The 19836-nt window shown below is 36.5% G+C and overlaps 2 protein-coding genes across 2 annotated transcripts; one reads left to right on the forward strand and one right to left on the reverse strand.

The window, feature by feature from the left end:
- Window positions 1-12036: 12036 nt before the first annotated feature.
- On the forward strand, window positions 12037-12968 carry LOC133785852 (uncharacterized). The gene is made up of 2 exons (XM_062225070.1): window positions 12037-12327; window positions 12414-12968. The coding sequence occupies exons 1-2, from the start codon at window positions 12037-12039 to the stop codon at window positions 12966-12968; spliced, it is 846 nt and encodes a 281-aa protein (XP_062081054.1).
- Window positions 12969-18602: 5634 nt separating this feature from the next.
- LOC133785853 (uncharacterized) lies at window positions 18603-19517 on the reverse strand. The gene is made up of 2 exons (XM_062225071.1): window positions 19112-19517; window positions 18603-18994 (listed from the first exon to the last, which is right to left on the reverse strand). The coding sequence occupies exons 1-2, from the start codon at window positions 19515-19517 to the stop codon at window positions 18603-18605; spliced, it is 798 nt and encodes a 265-aa protein (XP_062081055.1).
- Window positions 19518-19836: the final 319 nt, after the last annotated feature.

The following is a 19836-nucleotide window of genomic DNA, read 5'->3' on the forward strand; positions in this document are numbered from 1 at the left end:
CCTCACCGTCTCCCCCAACTACTCCGGAAGCCTCACCAGTCTTCGAGGGTTCTTGCGAAAACTAATCTTGAATTTAGCAAGATACTGGTCCCACAGCTCGGACTCCATGAAGGAGAAGTTCCCATCCTAGTTGAAAGCCCAGCAATGGTAAAGCATCTCCTCCATTGTTGATGAAGATAGTGTCGCTTCCTCCTTGGCTTTAACCTTGGCCTCGATTAGCTTTTCTTTTAGTTCATCCTTCTCGGCCTGAAGTTGGTCAGCATGGCGACTCGCCTCTGCGACCTGAGCTTGAGAGGCGGACAATGCGATCGTCACGGATTGCTCGCCCTCTTGAAGAGAAATGAGAGCAGCCTTAGCAGTATGCTCATTCTCTTGAGCAATACTCAGGGCGGATCTGGCTGCGTTTAAGCCAGCTCGGAGTTCTTCGTTCCTAGCCTTGACACGAGCTATGCTTCAGTATTGAGTCAAGACAGACTGCAAAATAATGAAGCAAGTCAATAAAAAATAATAAACTTAATAAAGAAAGGTTAGCAGTGGGAAAAGGACTCACGGTGAGGTTCGTACCCATATCAGATTCGAGGACATCTTCCGGGTTGCGCTCCTTTATGGCCCTCAAATCCCAAGCATTGGCCTTGTACGCATGGCCCACCATGTGACTCATCGTCTCATATACGATACCCCGAAAGGCCTTGGGAATCTTGTCCAGATCGTGTGGCTCAACCGGTAACCGGTGTGAGGGAGGCATATGTCGAGGAGGGGGAGGAGGAATTTGCTGGACAGTGACAATTGTCACTGTAGCTAGCTCCCGAGCAGTGCTCGCACCTTTACCCTTACAGAGGGATTTTGTGGTACCCCCCATTTTAGGGGTGGCCTTCTTTGCCACCCTGGGCCTTTATACTACGGGACCAGTTCTGGACCCCCCAACCTTGAAGGCATTCCTTAAATCGAGAGCTCCTGACAATTCCATCTCTTCACCTGAAAAAAAAAGAGCGAGTAGATGATTTAATTCTCAGGAGTAGTGCTTCAAAGGTATTATAAATGCAAAAAAAAAAAAAAAGAACAAGGATCCTACCCTCCTTGCTAGGGGAGGAATCTATTACGATCAACTCGGGTGTATGGACTGGGCTAGGCACAACCTCCAACTCTGCGATTAATGGAGGGGAGGGGGAATCTAAGGCTATGATCTCTTAGATCCTAGGGGGTTCAGGTCCCTCCTCGGGGCTAGATTCATCTTTGTACTGCCTAAAGGAGCAAATGCACCCTGGAACAGAGAAGGTCAAGTCCTATGGTTTGTTCCATTTTCTACGAAGATGGAGGATCTAAAGTTTAGTGTGTTATCAACAACAACGGTGCCTTTGGGATAGCTATGATCATAGCGTACGACCAAATGATCCACCCATTGGAGAAGGGTTACATTTAGATCTGGATCGGTAGGATGTCGGCTAACAAGCTGGTTAGGGTTAAAATGGATTAACTTAAAGCTGGCAGCAGCCCGATCTAATTCTCTGAAAAGGTATGGGTTACCTTGGCCAGAAGGGTCGGCTGCTGCCCCAGACACAGCTCACTTAGGATCGGGCCCCTGATTGGCTTTGGGAGCTCTTCTTTTTGCACAAGTGGCGCCACATCTTCTTCCTCTTCAGTGTCCTCAGTGGCTGGCAAGACCTCTTGAGAAGAATGGAGCTCAAGGATAACGAGGAGTGGAGCTCAGGTCCTTAGAGCTAATCTCTGACCCTCACTAATCAATTTTCATCCTAACATGGTGGCATCATTCACGACTTGGCGATAATCTTTTCCCCAAGTAAGGAGACTGGACAAAGTCTCGTATTGACCCTCGAGGGTCATAGAATTGCATGTTCTTGCGAATATAGCTGCACGAGGAACAAACTTAGTCAGGAAATATATATAAAAAAATTACAATGAAAGGAACAAAATTTCACGTGTTGAGTTCACAAAGATAAAATACTTACAAGGACAGTTGAAGGACCGATGTTCTCAATTCTTGAATCCATTCGACATAAAGAATAAATCTTTATGGTCATTTGGGTGGTTGGGAAGCTCTATGATGGAGCTGGAGTTAGGGAATCTGGTGAGGTAATAAAACCCATCACCCCATCATTTCTGGTCAGGAATCTCTTTAAGGCAGAAGAAATATAAAATGTCTGCTGGGGTGGGGACCTCCCACTCATGCCTCAGTAACAAAAATTTTAGTCTTGCCAAAAGTTTGTAAGAATTTGGGGGGAGCTGGAAGGGAGCCAATTTGACGTAGTTCAAAAAATCTACGAAGTATTGGTCCAGTGGGAGGAAAGCGCCAGCCTTCAGGTGCTCATCACTCCAAGCCCCATAATCGTCTTGGAAGGGGGCACAACTCCATTCCCCTTCAAATGCAGGTCGGGCAAGGAGGCCGTCAGCTCCCATCTCAATATTATGACTCAACATGATTTTGTTCACCTTCCCTGGAGTCGTTATCCTTAAGGCTATATGCTTAGCCTCAAAAAAAGTGTTGGGGTTCACGATGACTTCTCTCTCCACCACAAGACCAAAATGTGGGATAGGAGATTCAGAGGCGATCTGCTTGCCTTTATCTTTGTTTTGGGTAGATGAGCTCGCGACATTCTCCTTAGGAGGTCTCATAATTTAGATCGTCTGACGACAAAGCAGCCTAGTTAGTAGGCAACCTAAGATGGTCTATAACTATGGTCGTGGAGGTACGGAGGACAAAAAGGACTACTTGCGAAGTTTTAATGTTTATACGAGCTAAACTTTGTCCTAGTCTCAACGCATGGTCTCATGCGGTCGTGCCTCGATTTCTTAAAATACCCAGGTACTTCGGGATCCATGCGTCAGAACTGTCAAACCCACTACTTTCCTTTGTGAGGCGATTTAATGCAAAACCGCCTAAGGAATCGTAACCCTTAAGCTACCTAGGTTTAAACCTAAAACCCCTTCGGTTTCGATACCACAAACAGGTATTCTTCAAACCGATTTGCCATTAGGGTTCTCCCATATTAGCCTTGAAAATTGCCCAGATTTATGCGTTCCCTATTTCTAAATTGGTTTGGGTTCATTCATGAAGCCTAAACCAAAGCCCACTTCCTATTAGCACTTAGAAATAGCCTAACAATACTGAATAGAGAACATTTTTGAAGTAAAAAAAGAAGAAGAAAAAATCTCTCATTGGAAAATGAAGAATAAAAAAAAATTCTCAAACCAAGGGATGAAATATTTACAGAAAATACGTTCGATTTAGAGGGAATGTATGTATGGCCACTTGAAGCTCCTTGAAAGCTTATGAAGTACCACAAGACGATGAAAATTTCTAGGGATTCTAGAGAAGAAGAAGGGAAGCTTGAGTGTTTGAAAAGGGAAATTTTTTTAATATAAAGGTGGTGAGGTCTTAGGATTGATCACCATATTTATACGTACACCACGGAAGTCAATCTGAGCCATCCAATTGGGTTAGTTCGAGATCCAAGGATCAAGGTTAAATAGACCACATGGCGATAAAAAGTTGAGAAGAAAGTTGTTTCAGTCCTCGAAACCTGAACGGATGCCAATTGCAGGAAGCCACATATCCAGTAATTGAATAGTGGGCAGGCATGATGTTATATGGCAGAAGTCTAAAAGCCCCTACTGTGTATGTTAGAAAGTGACGACACCAAACACGAGCAGGGGCTTGGGGGGCAAATGTTGTACCCTAAACTTAGCATAAGTTCACTTGCCCAGCTCGAGTACAGCTGGCAGTTGAATACGTGGAAAGATAACCAAGTAAAATATAGTTATTAACCATGTGAACTGCTCAAGACTCATAATGGTCAGATCCAATATTAGACGTCCTAAATTTACTATGAACTCGGAGTCAGATAGCTGTCAAGCATGAACTCAAGTGAGACATTCAACTCGTGAGGACCTAGATATAACACATACTGAAGGATCTCAAGAGACTCAGGAATTCTTTATACGCTCATTAATGACCAGGCTGTATCATATCTATATCGTTTATTACCCGAGATAGCAGGGGCATGTTTATTCTGTTACCAAATCATATCCCAACGTAAATGGGAATAATTTGTATTAATTATATACCATATATAATAATGTGGTTTACTTACACGGTTTTCCAAACTTGTCCATGAAATTCTCCTATAAATACTGAGAATATTGGACAGGGAAGAGGACCATATTGTGATATACTGAAACTCTGTCAAAATAGAGAGAGAAACAGTAGTAATATTGACTCATGGACTAGGTGGATTTTAACCACTGAACCACGTAAAAGTTCTGTGATTTTGAGTGAGTTCTTATTATTTTCATTGCGGTTTACTGTCAAGCACTATTCTACCCATTTTATTTCTTAATATACTGTTGGCGAAAAACCGCGTCAACACTAGCATTCAACAAGGGCAAAAGGTTAGGGAATCGAAAGGGTGTAGTGATTCCCCTGCATATTCTTAAGTGCTCTAATCTCTAATGTGCTATTTACGAATCTCTGTATGAAAACTACATATATGCATGTATGTTTTCTATTGTATGTTATTTTGTGCAATAGGGAGCATGCATAAAGACTTATATAAATAAGATCCTACATATCAATGATAAAAATTAGTCTTTGATAAAAGAAATAAAATTATTATAAATTTTATTACAAATTAAAAATATAAGTAAATAATCAAAATTAAATATTAAATCGAGCAGAAAAAAATAGGGTAATTGGCAGCTAAATTTATGTTCTCTTACAAGTGTTGTTAGAGATGATAAAATTGTCTCAATAGAAATAAGAAAAATAATTACAACTCTAAGAAAAAAAAATACAAATAACAAGGTGATTGATTAAATAAGATTACAACTTAATAACAAAAAATATAAGGAAATGTAGAAATATGTAGATGAAGAGAATAATAGAAAATACAACTCTAGACAATAGATACAAATAAACTAAAAGTAGTAGAAGATATTACAACTCTAAAACAAAATATACAAGAAAATATGTAAAGAGAAAATAAAGAGAAGAAACAAAAGAAGTAGAAGAAACAATGTAAGAACAAGAACAAAAAGGAAATCACTCTATCACTCACACAACCAATGTGAAGAGCACTGTGGATCACTAACTTGAACAAGGTTTACAACCTTTGTCTAAAAGGTTATTTCCCCCTATCTCAAGCACTAAGGGATTCTGACAGTATTGGAAATAGTTTTCTAGAATAATCAAGTCTTTATGATGTATTTTCCAGCCAAGTGTTTTGTGGATAGAAAATAGTGTGTCTTACAAGTGAGCATTAGGTTCCTATTTATAGAATTTGAGATACCCTTTGAATTTCAAATTCCACCAGCCCTCATGGTTGTTACCAATTTTTAATTGGATGTTTATGGAATTAAAAATGAGTTTAGGGAGTTACATGAGGTGTTAGAATCGTTCAAGACAGAAAAAAGAAGTTGAAGTTGAAGTTGGTTGTCAGCATCCCTAGCCGCGGCCACTGGCCTCTCTCTCCTAGGCCGCAACTAGGGATAATCAACGACCGCGGCCACAACTCCAATTTCAGCAAAACTCAACTTTTGCATTTCCAAACGACTCTATCATTTTCCCACATGACTTTGTAACCTCCAAACACATTATGAGAGTTAAAACTATGTCTCCAATAGCCATATCACTTATGGTTTTATGAAATCCAAACTCAAATGTGTATCATACAATCTACACATTATTAGGTAATATTTAGGAGTTATAAATTTGTAACTGATTTTGTACATCAAAATATGTCACATTTGGGCATACACATGTGTCCAATTTTGTAACTCTCAATAATATATTACAAGGTGTGACAAATCACATTTTGTCACATTATTTAATCTAACATTATATTATTTAGAATAATATAAAAAATTTAGCATCCCTTTCGTTACACAATTAGTGCACATTTTCCCTTAATCGTTAACAATCCGTTAAAATGAGGACTCATCATAAATGTTAGAGACTATTGCTGCCAAAAAAGAAAAGACCAGGGACTTAAATTCAACAATTTTGAAAGAATGTGGACTTTAGCTGCCAAATTCCCTATAATTAATTTTTTTTCTTCAAGAAGATCGAATACTCTATTATTAATATATATATATATATAAAATTATTTATCTTAGGTAGCTATTGACTACTCTAAACAAGTTATGGCAGTGGTAGAGCATATACACACTAAGATATAAACATTTCTATATGTTTATATCTCTTCTATATAAAAAAATATGTAGATAACGGAAATTTTTTGTTTTAACGGTTTTTTATTTTTTTCCGTTAACTTTAACGGAATATTCTTATAGTTAACAGAATATTCTTATATTTAACGACAGATTGTAAACATAATTTAAACTTAAATAAAATAAAATAAAATAAATAATTAAACAAATTAAAATAAAATATTTTATTTGATATATTTTATAATGATAATTATTTAAAAAATAATAATACCATATATTTTATATTTTAAATAAAATTTAATTAAACTTAATATTATATTAAACATATAATATATAATCTTTTGTTACACGGACAAATTCAAAAACTAGAGCAAACATAAACTTAAATAAAAATAAATAAATAAATTAAAATATGATATTTTAAAGATATTTTATGATAATTTAAATAATTAAATCATATTTATTTAAAAGTAATAAAGACATACATATCATTTTTTTTATCTGATAAATTTGTGTGATAATTTACTTTTTATCAAGTGATTGAAACTCTTTTTCTTTATCATTGTGAGACACATTGATGCATGTATACTACTATCTACACTATAACTTTTTTCTATTTTTATGTTATTTCTATTATTAATTTTTTTTTTTCAAAATATTATTATATTATATATATCATGTAGTTATATAAATATATATACGTTGTGTTTAGATGTCATATATGTCGAGATTATTGATATAAATATTTATATATATTATAAAATTATAATTCATTCTATTATATAAATATATATTTTTTTTAAATAGTAAACCAACTTTTGTTAAAATTATAGACAATGTTTAAAACTTTAAAACTAAACAAGCATGCCTTACACGTTTATTCTAACTAATATTTATATATAAATATAAGGAATCATATCTTCACCATGTGTCACTAAAGGCTATTTTCAAAAGGAAAAAAATTAATTCCACCGAAAGGAGCAAAGCGACATAGTCGATTGTGAATATTTAATACTTTAATTTAAAATACTCATCAAAGTAAATTCTGTTCGATATTTTGTTGTCTACTTTTTTAGTTGTTTTCATTGAATCCTCTGGTGACAATTTCTGCATATATTTAGTATTGATTCATACGGATATATTCCACATAACAGATATTCTAAATCTATTGCTAATTTGTTTTTTATTATAGTAACATCTGGTGATTGAGTATTATTTTTTAATCACAAACAAATTTTTATTGCGATTAAAATTAAGTGACATTTATTCACAAAAAAATATTTTGAGACTAAAATATTATTATTTAAACTATATTAATAATAAATTGCGACTAAATAATATTTTTTAATCACAAAATTTTTTTTTAGGATTTCATGATAGAAATTATAATAAATGACTCAAAACAATATCATCAAGAAACTAATGTCATCTTTTTTAAAAAATTGTAGATAAATTACCATTTTATATTGTTGATTACCTAAATTGTCATTTTCTATAAAAATTTTATTTAGGAGTGTATGACTTTAATATAATAGTATATGTTTATTAGTTTTTATTTTAAAGTTATATTGCTATTTTTTAGTTTTTTATGGGTTATTGGTATAGTAATTTTCAACTAGTGTATATATTTTTTATGGTATGGTATATCAAATTTTTTTTATGATATTTAGTTTCTATTTTATTATACATAATGGTAGTATATAATTTTATTAGAATAGTATATACATTTTTAAGTAATAGTTTTGTAAGTTTTGTTGGTATATTATTTTTCAACTCCGTATATGTATTTTTGTGATATGATATATCATTCAACAACCCATAAAATCGAAAAAAAAATTGAAATAACTTTAAAATAAAAACTAATTAAATAAAATTAATATACATATATCATAATATTAAAATATTTAGAACAAAATAGTAATTTGCTAAATGACATATTTGGTAATATGTAATATTAAAAATGTGATTAAGCTATTTTACTATAAAATTAAAAAATGGACATTTACTTACTTTTACATTCTATTAAGGGTCATTTTGCACCAAGCTCCTTTGTTGATATGGTCGGCATAAACATAATTATATTTAGTAATTATGATATATTAACATAAATATAATTATTAATGTGATTGATAGATACATTAAGAACTATGAATGAACCATTAAAAACAATACAATATCATGTCAAACCTATAGCATGTTTGTGCCCTTATTAAATATTGCATGTTATTACAGGTAAGTTCCTGTTGGTTCGTTTCTCATTCTCCTGCATCAATGGGAAGTCAAGTCGTTGATGCGCCAGGACTTTCCAAGTGGTTCGATGAGGCATTGTAAATCTCAATGGAAGATTTGGAGGTAGAGCTGATACCTTCGGATGATACTTATGTACATGGTAATCTTTTGTTGGAAAAGATATTTTCGAAAAAGAGAATATCTTTCAACATTCTAAAGGCATCACTAAAGATGGCTTGGTCATCCTTTGGAGGCTGGATTGTTAATGAGCTTTAGAATTATTTGTATATGTTTAAGTTTAGAAGCTCCGACGAGGCTCAACGAGTACTTGACCGAAGGCCATGGTATGTTAATGGTACTCTATTGGCCTTGGAGTCTTGGCCAATCGACATCAGATATTCTGAGGTTGAGTTTCTCACCACTTCAATTTGGGTGTACGTTCACCAAATACAATATGGTATTGGTGTTGGTAACTGGTTTACCTTGTGTGCAACAAAAAACACGGGGTGTTGGGCCCAGAGATCCAAATAAAATCTCAAAATCATCCTGAAATCCATATTATTGATTACTCTCTAGTATTTTTTTAGATTTTTTAAAATTTAAAATGATATTAATAGTATTTAAAGAATAAAGGGATATTGGCGGCGATAATACATACATCATTTATAAAGTTACACTTTAGTACCTAAATTTACGGGTATAAAAATGTGTTACGTAGACACTTAACGGGCAGTTAATGGTGAGTATTAACGGTTGCAACCAAATTGTAGATTTATATATTATTACCGCAAAAAAAAAATTTGGGTATTAAAGTGTAACTTTTGAAAATTTTTGGGTATTATCGATGCCAATATCCCTTCCTAATTTTTCCCAATTTCAACTCTTACCTTAAATAGTATTGATAGAGCCATCAGGGACCTATGGACCTATAATTTTAAACTCCCATAAATTTATATTTTTATTTAAAAATATTTAATATAATAACCTTAATTTATTAATCTCAATATTATTCCACTAAAAATATGAGATTGTACTCTTGAAATTATAGACATTTATTTATTGAGTATTTGTAAAACATAAAAGTGTCCATCGATTTGATCACCACATACAATTCAATCCTCTATTAATAGTTCATAATTAAAGTAGGAATTAATTATTGTTTAACCTCTTTAATTATATTTTGTTTCCTTAAGTACCATTAACTTTACTAGTGAAGGTTAATTCATAAACTGATTTATGAATTTGAGCTCCATAACCTTTCAGTTCCAAAAGTCAACCCTTAAGAGAACCATTATTCTATTCCTCTTGGAAAAGTATAGATTTCATATATGTATATTATGTCCCTATCCATTTACATCAATGAGTTCCCAAATCAAAAGTCTTCAACCCGATCATTCTGACAAACCATAAAGAGTGAATCAAAGAACTCATATGACATAAACAGGAGTTCATAATAACTTTAGCATTAAGATCAATTTGTATATGATCATCTTATTGATATGTTTAATTAATACTTATACAGTAAATAGTATTACTAAGTATTGATAACATATCAGGTCATGTTCTTGTATAACCACTTTATATAAAGTACATCCACTAAGATGTCCTACTACATCAGTAATCCAGATCTAGATTACATGTCTTCATAATACTAGTGAACTGCCGTTACAGTATTTAATTCAAAGATTCCACATAACTTTGTTTTACTTCGAACTGTTTAAATTCGTTCCCTACAATCTTAATCCTATCGTACCAATACAAGATTGTAGTCACAATAACGAATTTGAGAATTTTTTGATATTCATATAATATATTATTATAATAATAATAATAATAATAAACAAAAAAATATATACACAATTTATTTCAATTATTTATCTCATAAAACATTGTTCAAAACATATGCTTTAAAGGGCACTATAATCCCAACAATTGGAAACCAGCAAACCTGAACAAACTGGCTGCTGCGGCTGGTAAATCTTATTCAATCATGGACAGAGCATTGGTCTATGGCTCAGGTACTTTTCGTTTTCAAGCTGTGATTGATATTGAAAAACCTCTTGTTGCGAGATTTGCGTTTAAGAGGGAAAACATGCCTCCCCTTTGGTTGCAATGCAAGTATGTAAGATTTCCTTTGATTTGTTTTAAGTGTGGGGTTATGGCACATGACATGAAAATGTGTTTCCGATCACCCACCCTCATTAAGAACTATGACGGGCATTGTTTCCCCATGTACGGGGAATGGATGAGCGCGTAGAGTTGGGAGAAGTCACATTTCCATTCCACAAGGCCAAAATGGTCCTTGGAATGGATTATGTCAATGGGGCACTCGAACGTGAAAAAATCCCAGGGTCAAGTGTTGAGACAGCTGCTTAAACTTCTACTGAGATTGTAAAATCTCCTCCTGCAAAGAAAAAGATTCATTTCAACTCTAGGAATGTATATTTGGCTCTGGCAACCAAAGCTCTGGCTGTTCCATCGGCAATCTCAAGGACTCCTCGGCACGCGTCTATCAACTTAGTACTATAGGACAACTATGACAACGGTGGACATGCTACTTCAATTGATGTAGAGTTACAGTCAGCTGGTTAGAACAAAGATGTCCAAAGTCTTTCCATTTCAAGTCCAAATTTGAAAATTTGCAAAAAAGCAAACGTATGGTTTTCCAAGCAAGGAAATAAAGACGTCAAGGAGGTGCATGCCAATACAGTCGTCGAGAATAGTACCATGCAGGGTACTCGCTCTAAACACTTAGGACAAAACCCAATTTGCATTGGTCCCATGAGAATGCCCTTTAAGGCCAACTCCTCTAAGGATATGGCCCAAGCTTATAGCCATTTCTTTGGGCCTGAATCTGTGACTATTCCCTGGCCTAGTAGGAAATGTTGGGCCCAAGCCTTTAACCTCTATATGGGAAAAGAAACTGTAGACAAATTTTGGCCATTTCCTTCTTTGTTCAAACCTCCACTTCAGTTTGAATATCTTTATGACCATACTCAAGGGACTTTGAGAAAGAGAAAACTTTCAGGGCCAATTATTCCATGTGGACCTTTACCTTAATTTTACCCAAACGTGAATAATGATTGTGCCACCATCCTCGCGACACCGACAATTGAGGGTTCTCATGTGCCGACTGTTGCCATCAATGAAACAGTACGCAAAAATGGTTTCACGATTGGGTCGAATGATAAGGGAGGAAGCAGTAGAAAAGGAAAAGCAAGGGTGGGAAGGAATATGAAATACTCAAACCTGCCATCTAATGTTACATGTAGCAATATTCCAATTGCAAGAAATCACAGCTCAAGTGGGGAAACCAAGGGAGAGACCATGCAAGATTCCTTGAGACAATACGGTCCAAGCCACTTTGAAACAAGCTGAGATGAAAAATTTAATAGGGCGGATGGAAGAAAATGAAGCAAGAGCATGCCTGAACGAACTACTACGTAGTGAAGAGATCCATTGGAGAAAAAAAAATCCACAATTCCATGGTTCAAAGAGGGGGATAAAAGAACAAAATTTGTTCATGGCTCCACTATCATTCAGTGGAGACAAAAATTCATCCACTCTATAAAAAGCCAAAAAAGGGAATGGTTATCTTCTTAGACCTCAATAGGCAATCGTTTCATGGAAAAGTTTAGCAAAACTTTCAGAGCACCTGCAACTCGGTTCCATTTGGATCTTGAACTGTTGAGTCCTAACTTTATCTCAGAAGACATGAACTCTGTTTTGACTAAAATCCCAAATGATATTGAGATTGTGGACATTTTCAATGCAATTAACCCAGATAAGGCTCTAGGCTTTGATGGGATGCCCGCGTCGTTTTATAGACACCATTGCGAGATCATTGCCCAAGACGTTCTAAGAATGGTGAAACATTTCTTCATCCATACAGAACTGCCTCAAGAATTGAACAAGGCAAATATTGTTCTTCTGCCTAAAAAAGAGCACCCAGGCTTGTGAATGAGTTTAGACCTATTGCACTCTGCAACATTGCCTACAAGAACGTCTCTAAACTTCTGGAAAATCGTCTTCCAAATATTCTGCCGAAGGTGGTATCATCTATGCAATATGCATTTGTTGGGGGTCGAGTTATCCAGGACAACTCTATGGTTGTTCAAGAAATACTCCACTCTATGCAAACAAAAAGGACAAAAGGAGGCCATTTCTTGCTCAAATTGGATTTGGAAAAAACATTTGATTTTCATGATTGGAAGTTTTTAGAGACGGTGCTTCTTAAATGGGGTTTCCACACCACGTTTGTGGGTTGGATAATCAAATGTGTGACAACATCGTCCTTCTCGCTTATGCTCAATGGGAGTCCCTTCGCTTCTTTACTATCAACTAGGGGATTGAGGCAAGGAGATCCTCTTTTACCGGCATTATTCATAATTGCTACAAATATCCTTTCAAGAATGCTAGTAAGGGCCAAAAGTGATAAAAATATTATAGGTATATGGGTGGCACATAATGCACCGATTATTAGCCACTTGTTCTTTATGAACTACATAATCTTGGTGGGGAAAGCATCGGCAAAAAAGGCTAAGGGTTTCTCATAATGTCTAGACAAGTTTTTTAAATGGTTGGAGCAGAATGTTAGCAAGATAAAATTATACGTGTTCTTCTCTAAGTGTGTTCCAAACACCATCAAATTGCAGTTAACTGACCTACTCCAGATTTGGAGGGTAAGAAAGGACGCAATACACCTCGGTCTCCCTATTTTGAGGTCGAAATCTAAAACTCAGGACATGGCTTTCATCTTGAATAAATTCAATTCCAAGGTTCAAGGATGGAAATCTAAGATGATCTCAAATGCAGGTAGGACAACATTAGTCCAAGTAGTGGGATCGTCTTTAGTATCCTATATTACTGCTTTTGGCCCAATCCCAAAAAGAATGACTGAGAAGATTGATCAAGCTCTTAGATCCTTTTGGTGGGGCAACATAAATACTAAAAGAGGAGTCCACATTGCATCATGGGGAAAGTTATGTAAACCGAAACTCTTTGGGGGTTTAAGCTTTCAGTCTTCTAAAGCAATGAATGAGGCCTTTATGGCAAAACGGATTTGGGAATTATTGACTGATAAGAAAGGTTTATGGCATGATGTCGTCCACTCGAAGTATTTGAAAAATGCAGGTATACTGAACTATCAACTCAAGTCGAATGAAACTTTTGGATGGAAGACAATTGTAGAGGCTAGAGGTCTAATTCTGAAAGGTTTGTGCCGAAAGATTGGCAATGGAAGATCCACATCCATATGGTTTGATGATTGGCTACCCACGACACCTCATAGACTGACTCCGTCAATGGATGCTACTCACGACATTAGTTGGGTGATTCAATTTATGGTAAACAATAAGTTGTGTAAACCAATGCTTCACCAATGGTTTGCTCCTACTAACATTAAATGTATAATCAACTTACCACTGTCGAGGATTGATAAGGATGATGGATGGTTATGGCATGCTGATTCTTCAGGTACTTTTTCCATCCGCTCGGCTATCTCAATCCCCTATCTTGCGGAGGAAAAACCAAGTATTTGGAAGAAAATATGGAAAAGCAAACTCCATTCGAGATTAAAGTTACTCTGGTGGAAAATTCTTGCTGACTCTCTTCCTACGAGAGCTAGAATTGGGAAGTTATGGGACGTGGAAGATACTTGTTGTTTTTGTAAAAAACATGAAGAATCATCCTTCCATTTATTTTGGAAATGTGGATTTGTTACGAGGTTATGGTTCATTTGCTTGCATGGGTTAAGGTCAGAATTAGTTAATGCTACCAATTGGGAGGAATGGTTTGCTAATTTTGAGGATCCTAGTAGCCGGCCAAATCTGCTTCCCTTGCAGGAGTTCTTTCTCCAAGCTTCGGTTCCTGTGGAAGTAGTTTGGAGAGAAAGGAATGAGGTACTCATGGCGCCATTCCAAAGAGTTTCTTGAAGATGCATTAAACTTTCTCTACAGGCTCACTGACTAGTCGTATGCTACGGACATGATCGAAGCCAATCTGTAAAGATGGCTTCCCCCACCACTTGGTTGGGTAAGTTTTACAACTGATGTGGCTATTGAGGCCACTGTGTAACACCCCACGTCACTATAGCTGCTTCCTAGAATGACGGTTGGCCCTACAAACCAACACGAGTCTTTCCAGCATGCTTTGTCTTCACTTGCACGCTTCCTGGGAAAACTTCCCAATATGTCACCCATCATGAAACTACTCCAGGTCAAGCACACTTAACTTTGGAGTTCTCAAGTGATGGGCCACCGAAAAGAAGATGCATCCTGTTGACATAGGTAGTACCCATCAATCCATTTAAGTCCTCTTTAACTGTGTATTCCCATACCTACATAGTCTTAGAATTATCACACTTGACATTCCCCAGGCGATGTGGGATTGCATAGCTTTTACCCAGTCTTTCCCCCTACAGATCACGAGATTCTGACTGTCACAAAAACCCTCTCTTAGGGGTCCGACGTCCTTGTCGGCCACACTTCCTGCTGGGCCAAGGCTTTGATACCATGTTGTAACGCCCTGGGAAACCAGAACCATCACACTGTATATTTTAAATAGTGCTTAACTAGCTAAACGAATCATTATGCCATAAGCGTGCATCTAAGTATTATTAATGGCCAGGTGTAAAATCTCGATCAAAAGGAATAGATATTTTATTAAAAAAGTTAAATTGTACGTGGGATCCCATAATAGTATTTACAAAGTTGTTTACAATAAAAAATAGTCATTAAAATTCAAAAGTTACAATCCGCCGACCTAAGCGGCAAAAATAGGGTTAAACCCTAGTTCCCCTGAAACACCTTGGTCGTGGTGGTCAAACGGTAGCATATGTACACGTTGCCACCTAAGCTCTCCACTCAAGGCTGGGTAAGATTTTATTTCCCTTTACCTGCACCACATAGCACCCGTGAGCCAAGGTTCAGTAAGAAAACTTATTACTGCTTTTATACAAGTATGGGGAAATAGCGACAAAAGTACCCAATGTTTTATGAAACAAGTGATTTAGTACCCAATCTTTTTTTGGTGGGAATAGTACCCATTGTCCACTTCTGTTGGTATCCTTCGATACCCAGCCCAATTCCGTCTTATTTTTTCCACATGTACAGTGGAGATTAATTCACCATTTAGTATTTTAAAAACCAAAATTTGAAATAAAAAAGCGTTTTATTTTAAAACAAACTAAAAATTAAAAACAAAACACAAATACATGAACGACTGAAGAAGACAAGTAGCAGTGGAGGAAAATGGAGGGTGAAAGTTCGTATTTTTCCAGTGGATCAAAAGCAATGCCCCGAATTTGTAGGGGTGGGAGTCGATTGCGACCGCGACAACAATGTGATTGTGGCTTGGAAAGTGTAATCAGAGCCTCTTAGACTGAAGCAAATCCTCGGAGAAGATTTCAAACTTGTTGGTTAATGAAAGTAAGTGTGGATAAATTTGTTTTCTCTTTTTTTGTATCTGGGTTTTCTTCATCTAGGTTTTCTTCTTACTTTATGCCAGTCAGAAGGGGGTTGGATTTTTTCCAGTGGGTGGATCTAGAAATTAATCAAAGTGGAAGGGTTGTCATTCCAAACTGGAGAAAAAAATTGAGGGAGAAACTTGGAACGTCGAAGATCTCTTAGAGTCTAAAATACCAAGTCTAAAACGTGGGAACAAGACAATTATGGGTGAAGGTCATGTTTGCAGTACTTGTGGTCACTTCCTTAAAAAAGATTGGATTGGTATAAGTTGGGGAAAGTTCATTTTCATTGTATCTGTAATTGTATTAGTCTGGTGTTTGAAATTTTAGACATTGTGTGATTTTGGTTAAAAAAAAGTACTTGATACAAGACAATGGTGTTTGTTTCAGTTGTCAAAGTGCTAGTTTCATTGTATCTGTAATGCAGCAAGTCTAACATGAATGAATGGATTTTGACAATTGTGCATGTTCTGGTTAAATTCTGGTCATGTTAGTTTAAGTTCATTATGCTTAATTTCACAGATGCAAATAATAATTTTGACTACATGGTATCATGTGGAAAATCCATACAAGATGCAAGGTCATAATTGGCACCCAATATGGAAAATAAAAAAATATAATTGACACCCAAATTGATAGACAGATGCAAGTCATAATTCATAGACAAAAAAGTCATATCAATTTGCTAAATAAACAGGCTCCACAAAATACTTAACCAAATCACAAGGTCCACACCATATACATTTGTACACAAAATTAGGCCAAAGATGCCTGAAAACAAAGGTCACAAATGACCCAAAATAGTCTTAACAACGAAAGATGACAGACACACTATAACTTAGATTCTAAGATGGTGTTGGTTGAGATGAGGAAAATGTTGTTGCTGGTCCACTCTGTCTTTGTAACATCCTCCTAATCCAGGACCGTTACACTGTGTACTTTAAATTGTGCCAGACTTGCTAACTAAGTCGTTTGGTTTAGAATGAGTAACTAAGGTTAATGTCAAGGGTTAGAGTTAAAAATTTTGGTCAAAAGAAATGTTGACTTTCATTTAAGAAGTTCCATACAGATATGGGATCCCAAAATACTACAACTAAACTTTTGAAAAGGTATATATACATCAAAAGTTACATTCAGCCGGCCTAAGCGGCAAAAACAGGGCTACAACTCTAGTTCCTCTAAGATATCCCCAGCAATGGTGGTCGAGCAGCCGCATATGTACACGCTGCCACCGAAGCTCTCCAACTCATGGCTGGTCAAGCTTTCCTTTCCCCTTACCGGCACCACAAAGCACCCGTGAGCCAAGGCTCAGCAAGAAAACTCAACATTTTCATAAACAAAAAATATAAACTTCTAGATATTTATCTAGCTTGCCCAGCTATAATAATAACCTACATAAACAGTCATTCAGTTACGAACAAGTGGTCATTGGACCAATTAGGGACCGCTGCCTTGAACAGTTGGCCATAGAGCAAACCCCGAGGCCTACGCCCTAGCTACGTGACCATAGAATCACCTGGGGCTCTCGCCCTTAGCTCTGAGTAACTAGCCATAGAGCTAAACCAACCCCTTGGTTCAAGGCCTTAAGCCTTATTAGGTAATTTTGGGACGTTACAGTCTTCCTCTTCTCCTCTGTGTGTTTTGTTCTTGAGATGCAGTGGCTTGCTGAAAGGGTGGTGGCTGGGATGAGGAAGTTACAGCTGTTGGTTGTCTTCCATGGGGTCTTCCACTTCTCCTAGGTGTGTGTTTCTCTTGAGATGCAATGGCTTGTTGAGAGGGTGGTGGCTGAGATGATGAAGTTGTTGTTGCTGCATCTCTTGCATTAATTTTGGCTCTCCTCTTCTGCCTTTTCTTAGTGTCAGCATGTGGATTTTTAGAGGTGTTCTGCCCATTTTCTTGGCAACAATAGGTTGCAATAAATAAATAAAAAGAAAATTAACTAAAACATTTATAAAATCATAATTGAAAAGAAAACTAACTAAAAATAATTGATGATTGAATACCTGTGTCACTGCTGGATTCTAGCAAGTGACTCTTGAATGTCCTGTTTATTTACAATTACTGTTATGGTTTGGTTGACCAAACCTTCTTTTTTTGGTTGCATTGGTGTCATCTTCATCAAGTGTATTTTTCCTTGTCTTCTTTGATCTTCCAAGCAAGTTTGATTCAGTTAGGGGGTAAATTGGATTCAAACCAGGATTTGGCCACTTATCAAGACTTGGCATTGGTCCAATAACTACAGCATATTGTGCTTGAAAGTCTTCTTTTTTGTATGCATCAATTATAATATCATAAACCTTCAAGTTGGAACTCCATACACAGGCCAATGCATGCCCATATGGTACCCCACTCAATTCAAAAGCTCTACAAGTGCATGTCCGAGTAGCTAGGTTACATGAAAAGCTCTCACTACCTAGATAAGTAACCTGAAACATGTTTGCATATGCTCTAATACATGAACAATGCCTGGCCTCTTGCTTGTTCTTCTCTATGATATCTAGAATTTTCTTCCCCACAGGTTCCAACCACTTTACCACACTTTCTCTTTTCTTACATAATCTAGACATCAACCAGAACCAAATTTTCTCCAACAAAGCTACGATGGGCTTTTCCCTTGCATCCAATATGGCAGAGTTCAAACTCTCACACAAATTTTTCAAGAGCATGTCACATTTGACATGCAATCTAAAGTGTGGCTTGCTCCATTCAGTTGGAGCCTTCTTCATTAACCAACATATGCCTTCTCATTCACCTCCTTCATTTCAGCCATCCTCCTCTTGAAATATTCTGGTGTTGTGGCTTGTGCACAAGCCCACAACTTTTGTTTTAGAAGAAGACCTGGAAACTTCTTTTTAAAGTTGGCATGTAAATGTCTCACACAAAATCTTATCTCAGCACCATCAAACAGGGAACCTAAAGCATTTTCTAACCCTTTTTGTCTATCACTAATCAATGTATATCTCCTAGTGTCAATAACCTCCAAATCCTCCTTCAACAATTTTAAAAACCAATTCCATGTGTCTGTATTTTCCTTCTCGCAAATAGCATATGCAATTGGAAACATGCCATTATTTTCATCAATACCCACAGCAACCAGCAACATACCTTTGCAGTACCCTTTTAGGAAACAGCCATCCAAGCCAATAAGTGGTCTGCAAGCCTTGAATCCCTCCTTGCAAGCTTTGAGGCAGATATAAACTCTCTAAAACAACCTCTTGTCATTGACAATGTTACTTTTGATAATGGTTGTGCTCCCTGGATTGTGGTGTAGGAGTTGTTTGCAATAATCATCCAAAACTCTATACTGCTCCTTCATATAACCTTCCATTATTTCTTTGGCCTTGTTCGTGGTGTTGTAGAATGCATAGGAGGATGTGTCTGAGAACTTTGTTTTTGCAGTCAAGGTGTTGAAGTTGTTGTAAGTCATATTTGGGTTCATTCTAAAGTCTTCGATGAAATGCTTGGCCAACCAAGTAGCAGTCACTTTCTTGTTGTCAGATACAATGCCACAACTATGCACATCCATCAGTGTATTGGCTCTGAATGTTGTGTAGTCTTTTGTCTGGACCCTAGCATACAATGTCCAGCCACAACCCTTCCCTTTACAAACTGCTCTTATCTTCACAGAATTATTGGTCATATAAGTGAACTCCCTGTTAGTGCTTATGAATTTCTTAGTCAGAGCCTCCCTAAGTTGCTCCTTACTAGCAAACTTCAACCCAAGTTTAAACGTGAAATCCTTCCAGCCAGTCCTTGGATGGAACTCTTTTTTCCTCTCTTAACCCCACCTACTTCTTCAGCACTCTTCAAACTCCTCAGATCATTAGACTCATATTCACTATCAAACCCTCCTATGTCTTCTTGGTTGCAGGTATCAGTCACTGAACTCCACCAGTTGCTAGGGTGTTCAACATTATCGCCAAAATGCCTCTCCTCATCCTCATCTAGGGCATACTCTT

The sequence above is a fragment of the Humulus lupulus genome, chromosome 6, assembly GCF_963169125.1.
Source record: "Humulus lupulus chromosome 6, drHumLupu1.1, whole genome shotgun sequence".
Classification (NCBI taxonomy): domain Eukaryota; kingdom Viridiplantae; phylum Streptophyta; class Magnoliopsida; order Rosales; family Cannabaceae; genus Humulus; species Humulus lupulus.